Source organism: Boeremia exigua, assembly GCF_020726555.1.
Source record: "Boeremia exigua strain MPI-SDFR-AT-0100 chromosome Unknown C7974scaffold_15, whole genome shotgun sequence".
NCBI classification, from domain to species: domain Eukaryota; kingdom Fungi; phylum Ascomycota; class Dothideomycetes; order Pleosporales; family Didymellaceae; genus Boeremia; species Boeremia exigua.
Genome location: NW_025763532.1, coordinates 1 through 19,412, shown reverse-complemented (window position 1 = coordinate 19,412; position 19,412 = coordinate 1). Strand labels below are relative to the sequence as shown.

The following is a 19,412-nucleotide window of genomic DNA, read 5'->3' as shown; positions in this document are numbered from 1 at the left end:
AAGAGCCTGCAATGATGAAATCTGCTACGTAACTATGATTAAACGATGGGCAATCCACTTTGTTTGCAAAATCGATCGTAGGTGGCACAAGAGAAACATTTAGGTGGTGGCACGGCCCGCGTGCTGAGCTGTCCGTGCTGTCAGTTAACCCTCTCGAGAGCGCCAAACGCGGGGTTCTGAGTCTGCATAATGACCAATTTACGGGCAGCACCCATTCCGATTGTTGTGCGGGCGACCCTACCTGCGCTATAAAGTATCAACGCCGGGGCTGTAAGATTCCTTGTGAGACGTGTAACCTGTAACGGCTTCCGGCGTGCAAATCAGTGTCCAGACGCCACGTCGCAGCGACCTGTCGCATTGGAAGGATTGCAGAAGTGATTCGTGGTACACTACAGTAAAAGCGTCGCCATCAGCTAGAAAACGTCAGATAAGCATATGATGACACAGGTGTCCTCGAGCCCAGCTCCAGACCGAGGTATTGTATCATGGTTCGAGTCAGCGGATCCTTGATGTCCTTGTAAATGTTGCGGTTTACCTGAACGTCCGATTGGAGGTATGGTATTCGCAGAATCATGAGTTTTCCCTCTCACGGATTAGTACCAACCATGCATCGTGCCGTTGACAGGTCATCCAGAGCTACGTACTGCGCAATGCGACCCACAAGGACGCGTCACGATCTCGTTACCTCTGGCATGCAGGCTATTCTGAGTTTAGATGCAAGCCATGCTACGTTCCAAAATTGTATTGGGCACTGGTTGTACACTTATATGGTTAGCGCGGTCTCAACGGTTTACACGCCAACTCCGGCACTTCTTGATAACATCCTGCACCAATTCGACTGCATCCCTCATATCCTTTTGCTCCCCTGATGTCTACAACTATGGGAAAAGCCACTCACGAGATCGATCCCGATGCAGACACTGTACTTATTTTGAAGAACCCGAGCACCAGATTTGCGTGCTGGGGTCCGGATGAGGTCGAGGAGGATGCTACGGTGTCTGTCGAGACATCAGACGGACAAGGCTTTTCCACAGTGACTTCGCCGCAAGCGGCTTTTCCCGCGAAGACATCGTGCGAGGAAGATGAGATACGTTATCGTGTTTCTTCGCGACATCTGGCGTTGGTCTCTCCGGTATTCAGAAGCATGCTTTCTGGTCAGAACTGGAACGAGGGGGTCCGAAATGAGGTCGATGGTCTCTATCATGTTATCACTGAGGACTGGGATGCGGAAACACTGCTTATTCTTCTCGATGTCCTCCATCACCGCAATCGTCGAGTGCCACACACCGTATCGCTGGAGATGCTCGCCAAGTTGGTTGTTCTAATCGACTACTACGAGTGTCCAGAAGCGCTAGAGTCGTTCACCGGAAGATGGACTGAGCATCTGAAAGCGACTTCTCCTGTTCCATCGTACTTTTGCCGGGATCTTATGCTCTGGATGTGTGTGGCTTCAGTATTGAAGCTTCCGGATGAGTTTGCTCAAACGACGACAGTTGCTATCAGGCGAGAAGGCAAGGAGCTGTCAGCCTTAGGCCTTCCGATCCTGAAATGCGTTAGTGAGTCAGCGTATACAAGTGTGGTCTTATCCTAGACTAATGCCATACGTAGCTCGGATCGAAGAAGACCGGATGCAAGCAATTGGCACTATCTTTTCTCAACTGCAGGCTCTAGTTGATGAATACCGCAGCCAGTCATATACATGTCCGACCGGCGACTCGTTCGAATGCGGGTCTATGCTATTAGGCGCCTTGACCAAAGAAATGGAACTGCAGGGGTTATTTCCGGTTCCAACGGCGCCATTTACCGGTTGGAGCATTTCGGAACTCTACACTAAGATACAGCGTATTCGATCTCCATCATGGAGCAGTTCAAGCAAATCTAAGAAAAGCAGACACCGTTGCGATCTTGGTGCAAGGGTAATGGCGATTGCTGATCCAGTCACTCGTCTTGCCGACGGCCCTCGATTGGAGGATTTGGAAACGGGGTAGTCGAACATCAGACGCATCCAATGATTACCAACTCCACTTTGTACCTCTGTTTCCACAAACTTAATTCAAACACGTCATGCTCATTGGTAGTTAAACACGTTGTTGCCTCCCCGAATTCTTTTACAGCATGACGCCACAGCAAGTCTCGAGCAACTCATTGGGAGTGAGTATGGCGTAGTTGAATGACACAGATAGTACCAGACACGATGTCTGCGGCTATGCTCAGTCAACAAATTTGTGCGGACAGGCTTGTGTGGACCAAAGCCCGCGTGAATCGATTCAGGAGAGCTGCACGAGGTTTGTGGGTCTGATCTTCTGGGCCAGAGACGAGCTTGCTGGACAGGCGGAGGAATATGTGGTAGCAAGGGTCTTTTGGTGGAGAGCGAACAGCATGAATGCGATGGGAGCCTCCACGGCACGCTCTGAGAACTACTTAGCCGACGACACTTCAAGTCCGATCTTTCCACTACTTACTACGACTCTCCATTTCATAACTGTGTACACGGGTAAAACACATCAACATATCTTATGCGATCGAGAAATAGCACTGGCAGCTCACCCAGTCGTCCTGAAGGTCCTTGAGCCTACAATAAGACAGCACGGCTACCTTGTCAAGCACCACGCCACGGCCATATTCGGCCTTGTCGTGATACAGCTCCTCCGCATGGGACAAATGCTACACCATACGATGAAGGACCTCATTGAACATGTGGCCCACGACGTCCCGATGCTAATCATGCCGCCAGCATGGTGCTTACATGCAGCTCTACATTTGTCTAATAAGGTCTGCTGTTTCACTTTGTGTAACAAGCGTTCGCGAAAATAACTCCACTTCAATTTCACATGTTGCATGTATGCAATATGTGAGATTGAAGGCTGTAATGCATGCCCTCCGTCACTCTATCTGTGTTTCTGTGTTCGCGGCGTCATCCGCGGATTCGCGCATACGAACGCTGACCATCATACCTATGACTGTGCTTACTCCTATGCTTACCGTGCTGCTTACGATCACGATCTGAACTGTACCGGAAGCAGTACTTGTAATGACAATCACTACAAATGAGGAAAACTAGCTTGGCCATGTTGTAGGTCTGGATCATGTGAAATCACAATGTAGCCAACATGCTTGGTTCTTCAAGGTCTCGCCTTGTCTAGCCGAGGTTTAGCGTGGTGGAGAAGAAAAATGTTCCAGAGACAAGACCAAATTGGGTTGAAAAAGGAAACCGCAGCTCAGCGCCAAAAACCATAGTCAATTGCCCTAGTGCACGACTGATGTTCCCGAACGCACTTAATACATCTTTCCCCTGTTCGTCGAGCACTCTTCCAATGTGTTGTAGTATGCCTAGTCTTTCCATGTTGCTACATACCCGGCGATGGCGTCGTCTTCCATATTTTGATTCTGAAGACTCTACGATCTGTACCCTGCACAAACAAGGTTGAGCTTTGAATTTAACAGCACTTCCAAAGGACGGTGTTTCCGAGTGAGAGGCTTGAGGGATATCGATATGAGGTTGGGGCCACTGCCATCTCCATTCATATCAGGTGACATCGCTTTTCTGGTTGAGTGGCAAGGGAACGACTGTCAGACGCTGACTTTAGTTCTTCCGGCATTCTTGCATCATTTGCAATGCCTACCGCTCCGTTCGCTACTCGATACTTTGCATTTCTACTTCGCTGCCTTTCATCACGACGTCCTTCTTCCTTCAACGATTGAGCACGAGTGCTTCCATCTTCTGCGGCTTGACATCTTTGACCTCGCCCCACTGACTCACGCGCGATCAGCTTTGCCAAATCTTCCAAACGCGTCTGCCCCTGCATCACGCCAAAGACTTGCACCGCCTTTTGCTCAAATTATAGTGACATACCCATTTACAAAATCACGACTCTTCTTGAGTGCCTGTTACGTATTGGGGATCGAAGTTAGCTCGATATACTAGTGCGAAATTCGTTTCTTGTGGGGCTCGTAATCGGCTTCGCGAAGCGCCGCTGCGACCATTTCTATTGTGATCTTCTGTTCCGCTATGTGTTGTGATGATGGAAAGAGGGAACAGCGACTGGGTACCGCTTCAGGCTAAGGGTACTAGTGGTATTGATGGGGGCACTTCCATTCACCGATACCGTTACCTGTTACGCGGCTTCGGTAGCAGTAGGCTCATCTCTGATTAAATGCACATCTGCGGCATAGTAACTATCGCGGTCGGGGTCTCAGAGCCAGACTACATCATTGATTAGTTCTATACGAATGAAGCGACTGTCTCTAGTGTGTAGGCCTATGCTGTGCCCAGGCTGAACCAACGTAGCTGCAAGGCGTCATGCAAGAGATCTTTTAGCAATGGGGATCCTTGGCTCAGCCTCGCTAGCTTCGTAAAGCAATAAAACCAGCCTGCCCCGACCATTCACCTCGCGCAGACCTTACCTGAGCAACACATCGAGCCGCGACATTCAGTCCCCATTTGTATTAGTCATCAGTGGTATTGCACTCCTCGTATCAGGATGTGCAATGCACATGAGCAACACATAGGGTGCTGGTGCGTAACAACGCCAGGCACGTCGATCTAGCCTGCATCCTCACGGACTTGAACTGCAGCCTGAAAGCCTATCTTCCTCTGTGACCAAATTCGTCCGTGGGGTCCGACAGCATGTTTGCCAGAGCTGACCAGATTCGCCACGCTCAGGGTGTGGACACTGAGACTCATGCAAAGGATATCTTCGAGATAGGATAACAGCCGCATTTTGCGCAACACGCATCTGGGCAGACGCCACGCCTCGCACCATGGGAAAGATATCTCACCTCACTTCGCTGGAAGTGCTTCCAGGTGCTGATTGTTGCGGGCGAGAACGACTCTGGCAAAACCCTTCGCGACGGCCAAAAGTTTCAGATAACAGACTAACAATACCAATTGTTCTGTCAACGGCATAGTCAGCAGGCTTCGTTGGTAGAAGAACCTAACTATCTCATGGCAAAGTCGTACCTTATACTTAACGAATATATGCGCTTCTTAGATCGTGCCGGTTGTGCGCCGTCTGGTCTAATCTATAAGGTTGGGGTGCAGAGAGCGCTTGAGAGTATTTGTTGGGACAAGGAAGCTTTTGAAGAGCGAGGCGGTATCTATGACTAGAGTTGGGAAGATAGAGCAGCGACGAACGACCTTGACTGGTGAGCGTGTTATGTGGGCATAAATGTTGCAAACGTTACAGCCGCGTTTGTGCCTAAAATTAGTACTGGGTTATTGGTTTGGAAGAACACCTTGTATCTAAGGTATTAAAAATACTCACAATTAACAGAGTGCTTAGTGCTTTGTTTTGCTCTGAACGCTCACGCCAAGTGATTGTTGGAGAAAAACTGTACTGTCTTACGTTGCTTCCTTAAGTAATCTAGTATGGGAACTAATTCCATCCTCATGCTAGACCATATGCCTAAAACTTACCTCTGAGGTAGGGTGGGGTTGCCCTCAGGGGCGAAGATGGAGTTTAACCCCTAGGGGCAAAGACCAGTCGCAGCAAACTCTACTGCAGAGTAACGCTTGCCTCTAGAGTTATTAAATACTGTACTGCAGTGTTGTAGAGCTCTATGATTTTCTGGTAAGTAAAACTGAAGCTTGCAAGCCTAGCCTGCGCAGGCCTTTTGCCCTGGTGATTGTGATGTGATGACAGTAGTGTGCTGAGTTGGTGCTGACTGGTGATGGATTTTCGTTTTTAAGCAACTTAAGTGGTACTATATGTTGCTTATGCTTGCTATAAGACATGATGTTCTTGCCTAAACGACTGGTGATGCTAATGCATGTGATGGGCCGATCTACTAGCGTAAAAGATTGGGAGATTGTGCTGCTCCTGTAAAACGTAGGATTTGCACATAATCGCATGACGTCACAAGATCCAGCATGCCGTGGTCCTGTGATAGGAGATCCGACATCAGGGTGTGCGAGGGGTGGGGGTAATTGGTTGTGATATCGATTAAATTTAGGCGCTTATCATAGGCCACTGCTTACGCGAAACCCGTTTATTACGAGGAGTGCCACAGAATTTCACCGAACGATCCCTAAATACTGAGTAATGTTGTGTTTACAGTAAGCCTTCTACATACCAGTATTTAAATGAGTGGGTTTGGCTATCTCTTGGCATAAAAATAACAGGGATTGACATACTGTAGATGCTGAGTGAGTGTCGAATAGAACAAGCTTGGGTGAGATCGGATCTACACAATCGAGCAGGGACCACCTAGCTTAGCGCACTAGATCAGGTTGGATCCATAGTCAAAGTGGAGCGCCAGCAGGTGGCTTTCGCTCCCACTTTCGACCTGGTGTGTAAGCCAACCCATCGTTGTGGGCTCTTATTGTCGCTGACAGAGCAGACTCTTTCGCAGCCTGATGATTCGCACGGCAGCACTGGAGCACTTTTCTTGAATTGGGGTGTCAGGAAAACCCTCTATGACGATTGGTACGGTAACTGCATGAGCGCTAGCCGAAATGAGGCATTTCCACAACTGCTTGTTGTAATGACCGCATTGGGAGTGGTGTGGCAAGGGGTCACTGCCACCAAACACGCTGGTGTACGGAATGCAGGCCCCACAGCGTATATAATCGGTATGGATACTACCCATCAATCAGCGCTGCAGTTCGTCAAGAACGCACTCGGAAATCGGCTTCACTCAAATATCAATCTCATGATATCGCGAATGCCTCAGATTCCCGGACACCCAACCGTCCTGGGGTGGGGCAATACCTAGACAGTGAGCAGGGTGTGACATGTGTAACATTCAAACGTACAGTTGACGACACAATGCACCGGATATGAGCGCAACATGGTTCCTGTAGTGTGGGAGAAACCGCCATAGGTCATGTATGACTGTCACCTAGGTACCGTGTCCGTGCGCTGCTTTGTTCGCCCGCCTTGATTGAAGAAGCTCAAACGGGACTGCTCTGCACTATGGAGCCGATTTTGCGCAACAGTTGTATTTATAGAGCGATCTGTATGTGTTGGAGATGCGCTGATGCGCTGGCAGCGGGGTTCAAAGCTTTTGCGAAGTGTGTTGTGGTGGGGCGCACAGCCCAACATATTGGGTGGGTACGGTGCCAACATACACAACAAGTTACTTTTTTTTCTCGGAGGTATCGTGCAACGTAGTCATCAGCGTCTTATAGACAGTCAGTTTGCTACTATGATTATTGCGACTATCCGCCGCGAACGATTACTTGGCTTGGATGATCATCAGTCTTTGCAGTGAGGCCGCAGAATGGAGTGGGTCTTAGAACTAATAGACAAACATCGACACTGACGATCCTAGACCCCGCCACAATATTATCAAGTTAGTGGTCCCTGGATCTGCGGGTGAAACCGAAACCCTCCATGTTCATCAAGGGGTCCTGTGCAAAAGTCCTGAGTTCTTCCAACGCACGATGAAACCAGAGTGGACCAACTTAAAGGATAAACCATACATCATCGAGCTCCCTGATGATACTGTGGATACCGTAAGCGACTCTGTAAAGTGGCTCTATGCTGGGAGCATGTCCTTGACGTTATACAAAGCGGACGATGAACACAGGAGAGAGAAAGTAGCTAAAGAAGCTGACAAAGTCTTCGTGCTGCTTGCAGAAGCTTATGTGTTTGGAGAGAAGATCCTCGATGCGGGTTACAAGAATGCAGTGATGAAGACCTTGGAAGCGGCTAAGGAGAGTTCAAGAAGGAACATGGGGCCGGAAAGCGTTGGCATTTGTTACAAGGGTACACCTCCTGGGTCACCTTTGAGGTGTCAGATTGCTGAAAGCGTTGCACACCTAGCTCATGACGATACGGAGAATGGTATTGGTCGGATGTCTTTTATCGATGGATATCCCAAGGAGGCATTGGCGGATGCTTTGAAGGCTACGCTGAGGCTGCGGTGCAAACTGGAAGAGGATACTCAGAATGGTACGAAGTCGAATTACCTTGAAAATTACTTGTATAATAGTCATCCACTGCGTTAGGGTACTATAGAAAACAAGCGGTCAAAGGCACATATAGTTCAGCAACCTCCCTCAATATGCTCGGTTTCAAAGATCAGATGATCGAGAAAGCACAAGATCGGAGGGAAAGAACTGGATATGTTCTGATAGTATCGAGGCATTTGGAGAACGCTTTGGATAGTGTGACTTATAAAGCAAAAATATTCTATAAGCATCGCTTATGCATAAACAGCCTCTCCAAGATGTGTGTTGAAGTCTGCTGTATAAAGCAATGCTTGGCCAAACTTCACCTGAATGGTCGATTGTTAACACGCTGTCTCCACAGCAGTGCGTGCGGTGATCAATTCACAAACGTTGACTGAGCCTTCCCGCCAACTGTCAAGTCGACTTTGACAGCTCCCATTGAGTATGCTAATACACAAAAAACGTCGCAAGCGTGAGGTCGTTTCCTGGGAGAAAATTCCGTCTCTCCCAACGACCCCGCCCTGAACCACAAGAACATCTACTCAGCCGCTTCTACGAGCCTCTCGTCCTTCTCTGTACGCTAGAGCGCATGAGGGGAGGATGCACAAGCGTTGCGATGCCTGCTCGAGAACATCTGGCTCATCTGCCGCTCAAAGAGATAAGGCGAATGTTCCTCAGCGAATTGGCTTACATGTGCGACTACGACAAAGGCAGCGAGACTGTGAAAGGTCTCGGACTGCAGTACTCACCGCACAAGTACATATCCTGGGTGGTGTCCAACGCAGGCTTGAAGACGAAGGTCGTCGAATTCCTAGACTCACTACCGAACAAAATCCTGCGTATAGGAGCCGCTCTAAACACCTCACAATTAGTAGAGGAGATGACATCGGAATGCTTCAACTTTACAGCTTCAAGGATAAAGAAATACAGGAGCCACCTGAAGCCTCCGCTGCAGAGATTCACTCCATATTTTGAGGCAAGAGGACCAAGCGGTAAGGCTCGCCCTGACTTCTGGCCTTGTCAGTAATTGCCGGCACTAAGACTGATCACAATATCTGGCTTCCTTGAATGGTTTCAAGTCTGTGCGCATGCGGAGAGCTCTTTTGGAAGTGTGTCGTGCTGTATACGAAAGTCGGAATTCGGCCTTGATGCGCACGCCTGGTCGACTCTACACAAACCACCAACGGAATACTCTGAGCGCCATGGACAAGGAAATCCGGAAGGAGGCTTTTCGACAGATCAACGAGAAAGATGCGCCAAATCTTGGAAGCGCAAGATTCGATCGAACCTTTGCGGAATTGCAGAACAGTCACAAATGCGAACATTCTCGTCGTTTCTAGCGCAAAGAACAGAGTACAACTCAACGCAGTTCCGATGCGAGATGTGTGACGCTCGTCGCCATACGCCGTTGCTAACAATATCTGCGAAGAATGCCGCCGCAACCGTATCTAAGTCAGCAGATCGGATAATCAAAGCAAAGACTCAGTAGAAAATGGCAAAAAATGCAGAAGCAAATCAAACATGGGTCAGTATTTAACAACGGGAGAAGTCAAGCATTAAAATTGTACCATTATATCCTAATAGATCCAAACTCGGTGCACGTCACACTCCTCATCCGATTCAGTCAAACCTGTCTTGCTGAGTAGAGAACCAGTGAAGGAAGCCGAGCACCGATCCAGATGAAAGTTGCAATCGGTTGTTGTAGAAAGCATCAGACAGGGGATCATTGCAAAACCTACAGGCGTCCATTCTCACCTCCTTTGCCGCACCTGGACTCAACAGTCTCACTAACACAATCGTTCACCTGCACTGAAGCGCCAGGACCGACTTTAGATTTAACAAGCAGAACAGTGCCCTAACTACATGGCAGCGAACCGACAGGTTAGAGTGTCAGCACTGTCCTTTTTTGCTCTCTTTCGTACTAGTCCCGGATGGTCTCCGCGACTTGTTAGTTGCGCGCAGAGCTTCAGCCAGCGTTTGACCCTGGTATTGATGAAAAGGTTGGAAGTGAGGCATAGAAGGTGGCACACGCCGTTCGAAAGCTGAGGGGTCTCGGCGAGTGGATGCTTCGTTTCTCCTTGGCGCACCTCTTGTCTGCGCGGTAAGTGGCTCCAGGATAGACTGATACGGCCTGAAGGATGAGAATTCTGAAGGTCCTTGCTTGCGTTAATAGCGCCAATGATCATCGTAGAGATGGCTCAATCGTAGTGTAGATCTAGCAGCCATTCTTCTTACAGAGTATGGCGGCATGGGAGACCGTTCGTTTTCTTGAAGAGGCCCGAACAAGGATACCCACCATGACGCTGTTGATGCTCTTTCCGGTGCAGCAAGTCTTGTTGCCTGATACGCCCACTGGCTGGCGGTGTAAGGACATCATGGATTCTAGGAGGCAGGAAGGGCATGGACTTGAGCTTGTGCTGAAACTTGGTTCTGTGCTTAGAAGACGCAATCTCCTTTGCGTACTTGCTGTATTGACTCTTGACCATCTGTTCGATCCTTGCAATAACACGAAGCAAGTTGCCTGTCGAGGTCATGAGATAGTCTTTCAGGACCTTGTGCATTCCCTTAATAGGTGAATTCGTGATTGTGTTGTAGTGTTGGGGATGGGAGGTCTAAGCGGCTGCCCACTCCATGCGTGTTAGGTATTGGTTTTCTTGCAGGTACCTGCAAAGCTCTGGCTGGTGACTGTAGTCTTTCAGCGGATCGTTCCATTTGAATTGGAAGTCTATCGGTCTCCTCGCGTAGACAAGCTGTTTCGACTAGTCTAAGTATGCTAGAAGAGCTGCTTTAGTGCGCTCTTCGCTAATGTTCAGCGTACCTGAGTCTAACGTTTCATGAATGAAGCCCTCTGCTTAACAATCTTTTACTTCTCTTCTTTTGTCATGCCACTGGTATCTCTGCAGATCTGTTACGCTTTTATCTGAACGTTCTTATTGATGTGCCACATGCAAAAGAGTTTAGGAACTCCTGGGAGTAGTGCGCGCGCTGACATCTTTAATGCTTCTTCCTGGTTGCTAATGAAAACATGTGGCTGTTGCACACCTGTCTTGAGGAGGAAGTTTGCGATTGCCTAGTGGTAATCTGCATGTGTTTCGTTGCTGAGGAAGCAGAAGCCTGTAGAGAAGAACGTCTGTAGGTTAGTGTAGCCTAGTATATGTAGTAGAGGAAGTTTATGCTTGTTGGTTTGATATGTGTAATCTATTAATAGTATATTAGGATTTGCTAGCAGCAGCTCGACCTGCTTCTGATGGGCGAAGAAGAGGTTTTGTATGTGATTGTTGTTGTCCTTCTTAATGGCGAAGATCCAGTCTGCTGTGGACAGATTGTCTAGCAGTGCCTCCATCGGACTCCTTCCATCCAAATGTCTCTCTCTGATCTTCTTTCTCTCGCCTAACCGATATGACGCGCGCGATCGGGCCCGATCATCGCCAGACTAGGTCTAGCGCTAGGGTTGCGCGTCCAAATCGGGCCCGCCGTAGGGGGCGAACATCGCGCCTTCGACCCCCGATCATACCCCCAAGCTGCGCTGCTTGCGCGACGTGTTCCATACAAAACCTGCCGAGAATCATCTGCTCTATCGCGCCCCAGCCTTTGTTTCTGCATTTCTCGGCTTGCGTTGCTGCACTTGGGGTCATCTTAGGGTTTCTTAGGGTTAACTCGCCAAGCATGGAGCTCTGCTGGAACGCGCAGCCACCCGCAACGCCAACCGCAGCGCAGCACCGCAAGCGACCGCGTGCGAGCAAGATAACAGTCAGCAACGTGCAAGAGCGCTTCTGCTACCTCCAGCGCTATCAGGTGCTAGTCTGCAGGGAGCACGCTACCGGCATACAGAACGTCGATGTGCACCTGCGCGACCAGCACGGCGTGGCGAGCAAGGAGAGGGAATGCATCGTAGAGCACTGCCGGCAATGGCGGATCGCCGCGCCGCGAGATGTTGAGCTGCCCGCGCCGCTGGGGCCGCCGATCGAGCAGCTGGGCGAGCCGTTGGACGTCTATCGATGCAGGATCACCAGCGACTGCGGCTTCTGCACCGCGAACAAGAGCAGGATGCAGAAGCACTGCAGCAACGCGCACCAGGCGGCTTGGAGCGGCAAAGACGTGTACTTTACTAATAATAACCTAGTATATCTCATACACTAAGCCTAGCCATCCAGCTATAAGAAGAAAAAGCTATGGTAAGTAATAAAGCTAATAGAGGTACTAGTGGGGTCAGGGCTAGAAGACTGGTAAGGCGACATTTGAAGAAAGACGCTCCTTATCGAGCACAGTGACTAACGCGGTAGGAGTAGGAATTCGCATGGAGCACAAGGGGGTAAGCAATCAATTGCTTCAAGAGTTGCAATGGGTTCAAGTAGTGCAGGGGAATTAAGATAGCCTGCAGAACAGCGATCTGAGGCTGCAGAGCCGCGAGGAACTTCTGCATAGATGTTGAGAACCAAGAGGCTTACGCAAAAATGCAGTAGGGTTTCTAAGGTTAGTATTTCGCAGCTATAATAGTATTTAGATAGAGCGTTGTAGTACAATTGTAAGAGATGTAAGGTGACTAATGCCTAGAATAGAAGTATACTGCGTCTCTCATCTCTTGCACACTGCGTCTCTTATCTCTTGCACACTGCGTCTCTTATCTCTTGCACACTGCAGGTCCTCCCTTGTGCCTCAACATCGATATCTAAAGTCTTCTTCCCTTGATCTTACCTCTAGCTGTGCCTTCCAGGGCCAACCACCTATTAAATTGCCTCACCGCAAGGTAGATGTCTAGGAGCTCCCCCCTTACTGGTTTCATGAGGATGTCGACGCTTCAGGAGCGAACGTAGTGCTAGATTCAGGTCTTTGGGATGGTGCTGTCCGACAGAATTAGGAGGAAGCCCAAGTTCAGGCCCTTATCCCAGTCCTATGGAATACTGATATCTTTGCTAGGGACCATACTGTCAGGAAGCAAATCAGTCGATGGGCGGCATCGCGGAGACCGACTGGCAATCTGAATCAACACAGGTCGGACCGAGATGAAACGCACAGCTGTGGCAGTGTGGATCGTTGTGCCTGAATGCATCGCGAAATGGCTTCCTTCTCTATGTCAGGATCAGTACCTGTTGCGCAAAAGGTGTACATACAGGGGAAGGTACTCTGCAGTCAAGCGGAATCTCAGCGGTGCAAGCAGTAACAGTTATAGTCTGCAGTTTGGGAGGTCTGAGGGATCGTAATACTCCTAGCCGTTGATCAGCAGAGCGGCGCCCTGCTTGTAAACCAGGAGGTCAGTCCCCTCTATATGATTGTAGAACATCAGTCGAGCTTCGGGCGCAGACTGCAGTTGCTGGGATCATAAGCCTCCCAGCGCAGCACAAGGCACGGTCGGTGCCTACAGCGTCGCAAGGAGGTGGCGGAGCCAGCGCTCGGATTTCTACACGGAGAAGGCACAACTAGCGCTCAGTCATGTCAAGTGGAAAAAGTGCGACTGAAAGCAGGAACTGTGAGGGTGAAACGTGGCCAGAGCCGTACTATACTGCAGGTTACTGCGAACTTTCTACTCCATCTCTCTTGGCAGTGCCCAGTCTGCAACTGAGCCCTGTTCGCAACTGAGCCCTTCTTGCGTGTGAGCAGGGGGCGGTATGCTGCATCTACGCGAGGGAACTGCACCTGATCGGATCGTTGGCCCTGGTCCCGCTCCTAAACTGGACCCTAGGCCCTCTACTCCACGTTCTTCTGTGTTAGGGAGACTGCACCACGAACTCGGCCGTGAATACAGACTACTCGAGTCATCGCTAGGGCTCTTCCACAGCCGTAACGCAAGCAAACGTTCCTGCTCCCATTCCATTGAAGCGGCGTATAAAGGTCGAGGCCAAGCACTTTCCAAGTCTAGGCTAAGTCGTCTTGTGGGCTCGCGTTTCCACCGGAAGGGGCTTCTACAATCTACTGGCGACTCGTCTATGGCAATAGGCTGCTCTTGTATATGGAGGTACGGCGTGCGCACAGCTTCTAGCGCCTCTGTGCCTTGTAGAGCTTGGTGCGCGCTGCATGTTGCGCTCTGACTGGCTCGTTTGGGGTGAGCAACCCAGTGGCCATGAACCTGGCTGCTACGCGCAACGCTGTTATATGCTATTGCGCATCCAAACGAGCTGACAGATGCTTTCGATATGTGCAGGTCCTTCTTAGGCACAGGTGGTGGATTCTGGCGGTGTCTGATAGGCGTTCTATCCTGTTTCCTCAGCCTTCTATGTTGGGATATAAGAAGTGCTGCACACAGAAGGAAAGCAACAGCTATAAAGACCAAAGAAAGCGTCACGTAGAGCGACAAGCGGAAGGCTGGTGGAGTAGAAGTGGAATTTGACATCGTAGCAGGCATTGTTGAGGCTTTGCCTGCGGGTGTAGTGACGTGCGGCGAGGGAGCGGTCATTGTGCTGCAGAGGAGGAAGGACAGACTAGAGTCAAATGCAGCCCTTGGGAAGAACTCAAGAGTAGTATTGGTGATTCTCTTAGAATGTTGCTGGCAATACGACGCAACCACAGGTCTGTGCAGTTGCTGCGCTTAGGGAGACAGTCTCCGCAGACACTGCGCCCCCTCGGTCCTTCTCGCGACACCAGGTCTTCTACGCCAGGTTATCTAGCAAGTTACAAGAAAAGATCGCAGGCACAGCATCGGGGTTCAAGGAGAGAGGCGTAGGCGGCGTATTGGCCCCACGCACAGGACGCGTAGCCGGCGCTTAGGGAACGCGAGAAGCATAGTGGCGCAGCAAAAGGGCAGAAACGTCTTTATGTCTGAATATGGTCTCTTGCGCTATTGCCCTGCTACTTTGTTTGCATACAATCCTTAGGGAGTTTCTTTGTCTTCTCTCTGTCTTGCAGCGAGAGAGAGATCGCCGCAGAAGACTAGAGGAAGGCCGGTTGAGAGCTTGTCGTAGAAGCCTGGAGACCTTTGTCCCTCCTGCTGTTCCTTTGTCTTATCCCGCTCAAACAACCTGGGTCTGCGTAAGCTACTTCAGGCGGCGGACATTCAAATAACACATTGCACGTGCACTTATAGTATCTGGAGCAATATACTACAGTTTGGCAGGACACGTGTTGTTTCCAAACAGCGATAGTAATACAAAACAATCCAAAAGGTAGCATTGACTTTCTAAATTGCTACTGCTGGAACAATAGCAGCGCTTGTCCACTATGCATCTCTACGCTGCTACCTCCTCAGCCTGCATCGCCGCTCGGGATGGTACGGGGCCCGAGATAGGGACGAAGACAACCTTGCTACCCTGCGCTGCGGCGCTTTGTCTGCGTGAGTGCTGACTGATATAATAAGCGTCATAGCAAACACCATTGTTAGGATCGGCGCTGAAAGCCAGCTGTTAGTGTAATGCTTTTGTCTCTATCTGCATTGGGGCACACGTACTTGTATTCCACATTGCCCTCCCTGCGAAATCCTCCATGCTTCTTGCAACCATTTACCTCTCGGGTAAGATATGCGTCGATCTCGTTCTCCGTCACTTGCTGCTCTGAGTCCGTCATGCTCCGAATGCCAAAGTACCACTGGCTGCCGTTTGCAGTGTCTGTAACGCAGGTTCCACGCTCCTGTCTTCCCACAAGCGTGCCCTGTAGGAACTTGGCAACATTTCGAATGTTATTGTGTGCTAGTTGGGTGTTTGTGTTTCGGATTTCGTCATTGTAGCACTCAGCAGAAGCCAAGGGGAGAAGGAGAGGGCTAAGGAGGACGACGGCTTCGTAGAAACGCATCTTTGTTGGGAGCAGGGTACAGTAGTAGTCAAGGCGGGCGAATCAAGGCTTAGGTCTTTAGAGACTGTGGAAGTAGAAAGGACTTTGTTTGTTTATTTTTGAATTGGGGGATGTCTCCTCTTATACAGCAGTGCTCTGAACAGCTTCCGCCCAAGTCAGCCTTAACAGCGCCTAGGGCGCAACAAGGAAATTACAGGACTAGTCGCCTTTCTCGTTCCTTTTCTCGGGGATTGTTGATATTGTAACCATGCTAGGGTGTTGCGGTGTTGCAGTGCTGCCTGCTTACTGCTGTCTCACTCTGCCGCACTGTGCCTCTTTTTGTTGCTTGACCGCTCAACTCTAGGCGACAAGTGTTCACAACACCGAATATATCTGATACAAGCTACAAGCTACGCCGTACGTCCAGGAACAGGGTACAGACAATGCCGCTGCACAAGCTTGTGCCTGGAGAAGACACAGCCACACAATCTGTCTGTGATGGCTAGCATAAGTCCGCTTCTAGTATGATATGTAGTATAAAGCTTTAACAGCCGGCAAGTCGAGACAACCAGATCGTCTACGTCTTATCCTACTACCAAAGGCCTTGTTTTGCGCCTACAGTCAGCATGAAGCTTCTCCTAATCTTCACCAGCGCAATGTACCTAGCCATTGGCGGTTGCAGCCCACTTTTGTCTACAGCGTTCAGCACAGATCCAAACGAGGCCTTGTTGTCTACTCAATCTATAGAAGGAGTAACCAAAGCAGCGCAGTACGAAGACGTCAATTTGACAAAACGAATGGAATGGTCTCAGATCAGCATCAGCGCAGCTTGTGTACGTGCATAAAAAACATCCTGTACTGCACCTTTGCTGACCTTCCCTACGTAGCAAACGTGCGTTGTAGCTCAGGCAGCATCTCTAGGTGTAACCTACGTCTTTCGACGAGGATCAATACCAACTAGCGTCTTCCCATCTTTTGCTCTGTAAGTGCAAGCTCCTCAGGCATTTGTTCCCGCAAGCTTACCCTACTACGCAGGGCGCTATCAAACTGTTATTCGTTTTGTGATACGCGAGTGACAGCAGAGAATTTTGACAGTCATTCAAAGACCTGGTCGGAGGCATCATGGATTGCTTACGTGACAGGCGGTTAGGCTATCTTTAGTCTTCTGAGGAACAGGAGGCTGACTAGGCGAAGGAAGTGCGTGGTAAATTCAGTTAAAAGGCAGGCGACTATCTAAGCTTAGCAGGTAGGCAGGCGTACGCTCGCTACACTAGAAGGCAAGCAGACAAGGTGCCCTGAAGTATTCAACCAAGACATCAAGCATTTGTCTCAGACCATTTGCATTTCCACAACCACGTCCAGTATCCCGGCACATGCACTGCCTCCACTATCCCAAATGGTGTGATGACCGCATCGCGCACTGGCCAGTGTGAGTGGAAAAGATTGTTGCGCGCGATCTTGAGGCGTCCAGTGATTCTATTCACTGTTACTCGAAGCGCATGGAGAGAAGCTTGCGTGTGGAAATAGTTAGACTGCAGCAGGTACATGTTGCCATTATCCCACTCTTGAACCAACTGGAAGCGTATGACACGCTCCACTTGAAAGGGAAAGTGGCTGTTAGGGAACTCGTCTAAGTGATTGCTTGTTACATCACTGTTGTCGCCCCCAACTCCATCAAATCGGATCTGTGTTCCAACGTTTAGGCTGCTGTACCCCGTCCATTCATCATCGGTAAAGAATGTGGGCTCAGTCATAGTGCGGAGATGGCAAGTGCTAAATTGTTCAAGTCCATCTGACGCAAAGGGTGCGGGTAGCTCACAGAGCGTGGGCAAGGGGATTGTACAGGTAGCTGGCGGCGGCGAAAGCCCAGCCACGCTTCCAGTGCATGTAGCATTGTGCGCAAGCGCCCAACACAGCTCCCTGTAGAAGAATCCCACCACGCGATTCGCCAGGGCGTGGAGAATGACAGCCTGACGCTGCGGATTTGTTGTCTCGCTGCCATGTCCAACGTGGTTGGCAAGAGGCAACCACCGCACAGTCTGCACGAGACATGGTGGTTTCTTATCGTCGCGAGGCGTACGCCCAGAGAGCATTTGAGCAGAGAGACAGAAGCCAGCAGCTTGTGCAAGGCGCCAAGCACGAGTATCACTCGAGCACTCTGGGCTTGTGGTGGAAGTTGGCGTCGCTTCGGTGCAGTCGCCCACAGCAGCGTCAGTGGGAACAGAAGCGCTGCAGATGACATCGCACAGCTGGTGGAGGACAACCGTATCTGCGGACTGGAAGACAGGATCTACGCAGGCAAAGGTTGTGTTGTTAGCCAATGGCGGGGTACTTTGCGACAAGCGTTGGTTTCATATAACATACGGTGCATAGCAATCAAGTGTGGTAGCCAGCGCTCCACATCTTTCCTGTTAAGTGGTCGGCGCTCACAAGCTAAAGCATCAGCCACGATGTAGCGCTTCCACGTCTCCAACGCAGGACGCGAAGACAAGATAGTGCGGTAAGAATGCGCTAGTGTGGGTTGGGCAGCAAGAAGAGCTTTCCATGTAGCCCAATCATCGCACGCGGTATGAATAGAGCGGCAGGTAAGAGTGAACGCAAGGGCTGCGCTAGAGGGTAGGTAAAGAGCGATATTCCTTAGCACTTCTACCGGCAGCGACTGCAGGCTTGTAAGGGCTGTTGGGACACAGGAGGTAGTTGTGAACATGTTCGTGGAGGAAGCAAAGAAGCGATTCAGAGGATCCAGAGGAGAGGGCAGGTTAAGTAGGCCTCTGCGGCTGATGTGTCTCGGATGTTCTTGTAAAGAGATAAAGCTATTTTTAGTCAACTGTGCCGCAGAAACTCGCAACGTACCTCACAGACAAGTTGTCTACACAGGCAGCTTGTCTACTTTTGCCAAGACCACACCACAGTCTGCCACAGTCTGCTATAGTCTACTACAGTCTGCTATATACTGCTACATGCTAGCGCTGCATAGAGTTAAATAACTTATAATGTTATTTAGAGACCTTGTTTATATTAGAGTCAGGGTTATATCTATTCTTTTTATACTGTCTAGAGCATTTTAAAGATACTTTATTTTTTCTAGTAACTATAATAACTAATAGTATTACTTAATATTTCTATAAAGTACATAGTTTACAAAGAAACATATAACTACTATATACTTGATACCTATAATAAATCACATTAAGAATATAGAGTTTAACTTTTAAAGATAATATATAAGCTTGATGTTTAGTTTATTTAGGGTTATAGGTTAATTTGACTACTTAAAGCTTGTTATATTAAGAAAAAGCTATAAATAATTCAAGTAAATATAGAGAACGTATGGTATAAACTAGATTTATTAAGTATAGTCTAGTAACTACTATATATAGATAGTGTTTTATTTATTAGAACTATCTAGTGTAGAATTGCTAAACTAGACAAAGATAGAGATATAAATAGAGTTTAGAGATTTAAACAGGGTTATAGGTTAAAATAAATTGTATAGATTCAAACAGGATTATAGGTTTATATAAATTTTTAAGTTTTGATAGAGTAAGTTAGTTAAAACAAAATAGAATAATAAGGTATATTTAAATTTAAAGATAGTTAAGCTAAAGTAGCAAGGACAAGGTAATAGAGTAATAACAAGCTTAAATGTAATTTTAGACAGTTTAAATAGTAATCTTAAATAGTGTACATAGTAATCTTAGAAAGTTTAAATAGTAATTTATAATAGCATAGAGTTCTATATTAATATTGAAAAGCTAATAAGATAATAAAGCTAATAGTTAAGTATGTATAATAGTATTGTAGGGCTAAACAATAGCTT

The 19,412-nt window shown here is 48.8% G+C and overlaps 5 protein-coding genes across 5 annotated transcripts; 3 read left to right on the top strand and 2 right to left on the bottom strand.

Moving 5' to 3' along the window:
• Positions 1-808: 808 nt before the first annotated feature.
• C7974DRAFT_77180 (uncharacterized protein) lies at positions 809-2,184 on the top strand. Its single transcript, XM_046147246.1, has 2 exons — positions 809-1,556; positions 1,609-2,184. The coding sequence occupies exons 1-2, from the start codon at positions 869-871 to the stop codon at positions 1,986-1,988; spliced, it is 1,068 nt and encodes a 355-aa protein (XP_045991219.1). The 5' UTR covers positions 809-868; the 3' UTR covers positions 1,989-2,184.
• Positions 2,185-7,091: 4,907 nt separating this feature from the next.
• C7974DRAFT_405413 (uncharacterized protein) lies at positions 7,092-8,141 on the top strand. Its single transcript, XM_046143038.1, has 2 exons — positions 7,092-7,226; positions 7,273-8,141. Exons 1-2 carry the CDS (start codon positions 7,222-7,224, stop codon positions 7,949-7,951), a joined length of 684 nt encoding a protein of 227 aa, XP_045991218.1. The 5' UTR covers positions 7,092-7,221; the 3' UTR covers positions 7,952-8,141.
• A 3,419-nt stretch (positions 8,142-11,560) lies between these two features.
• On the top strand, positions 11,561-12,034 carry C7974DRAFT_380932 (uncharacterized protein; the record flags this gene model as incomplete). The annotated part of the gene is made up of 1 exon (XM_046140562.1): positions 11,561-12,034. The coding sequence occupies one exon, from the start codon at positions 11,561-11,563 to the stop codon at positions 12,032-12,034; it is 474 nt and encodes a 157-aa protein (XP_045991217.1).
• A 2,665-nt stretch (positions 12,035-14,699) lies between these two features.
• Positions 14,700-15,613, bottom strand: C7974DRAFT_418310 (uncharacterized protein; the record flags this gene model as incomplete). The annotated part of the gene is made up of 2 exons (XM_046144149.1): positions 14,700-14,847; positions 15,273-15,613. The coding sequence occupies 2 exons, from the start codon at positions 15,611-15,613 to the stop codon at positions 14,700-14,702; spliced, it is 489 nt and encodes a 162-aa protein (XP_045991216.1).
• Positions 15,614-16,908: 1,295 nt separating this feature from the next.
• C7974DRAFT_444927 (uncharacterized protein) lies at positions 16,909-18,304 on the bottom strand (the record flags this gene model as incomplete). Its single annotated transcript, XM_046145533.1, has 2 exons — positions 17,957-18,304; positions 16,909-17,882 (listed from the first exon to the last, which is right to left on the bottom strand). Exons 1-2 carry the CDS (start codon positions 18,297-18,299, stop codon positions 16,909-16,911), a joined length of 1,317 nt encoding a protein of 438 aa, XP_045991215.1. The 5' UTR covers positions 18,300-18,304.
• Between the last annotated feature and the right edge of the window lie 1,108 nt (positions 18,305-19,412).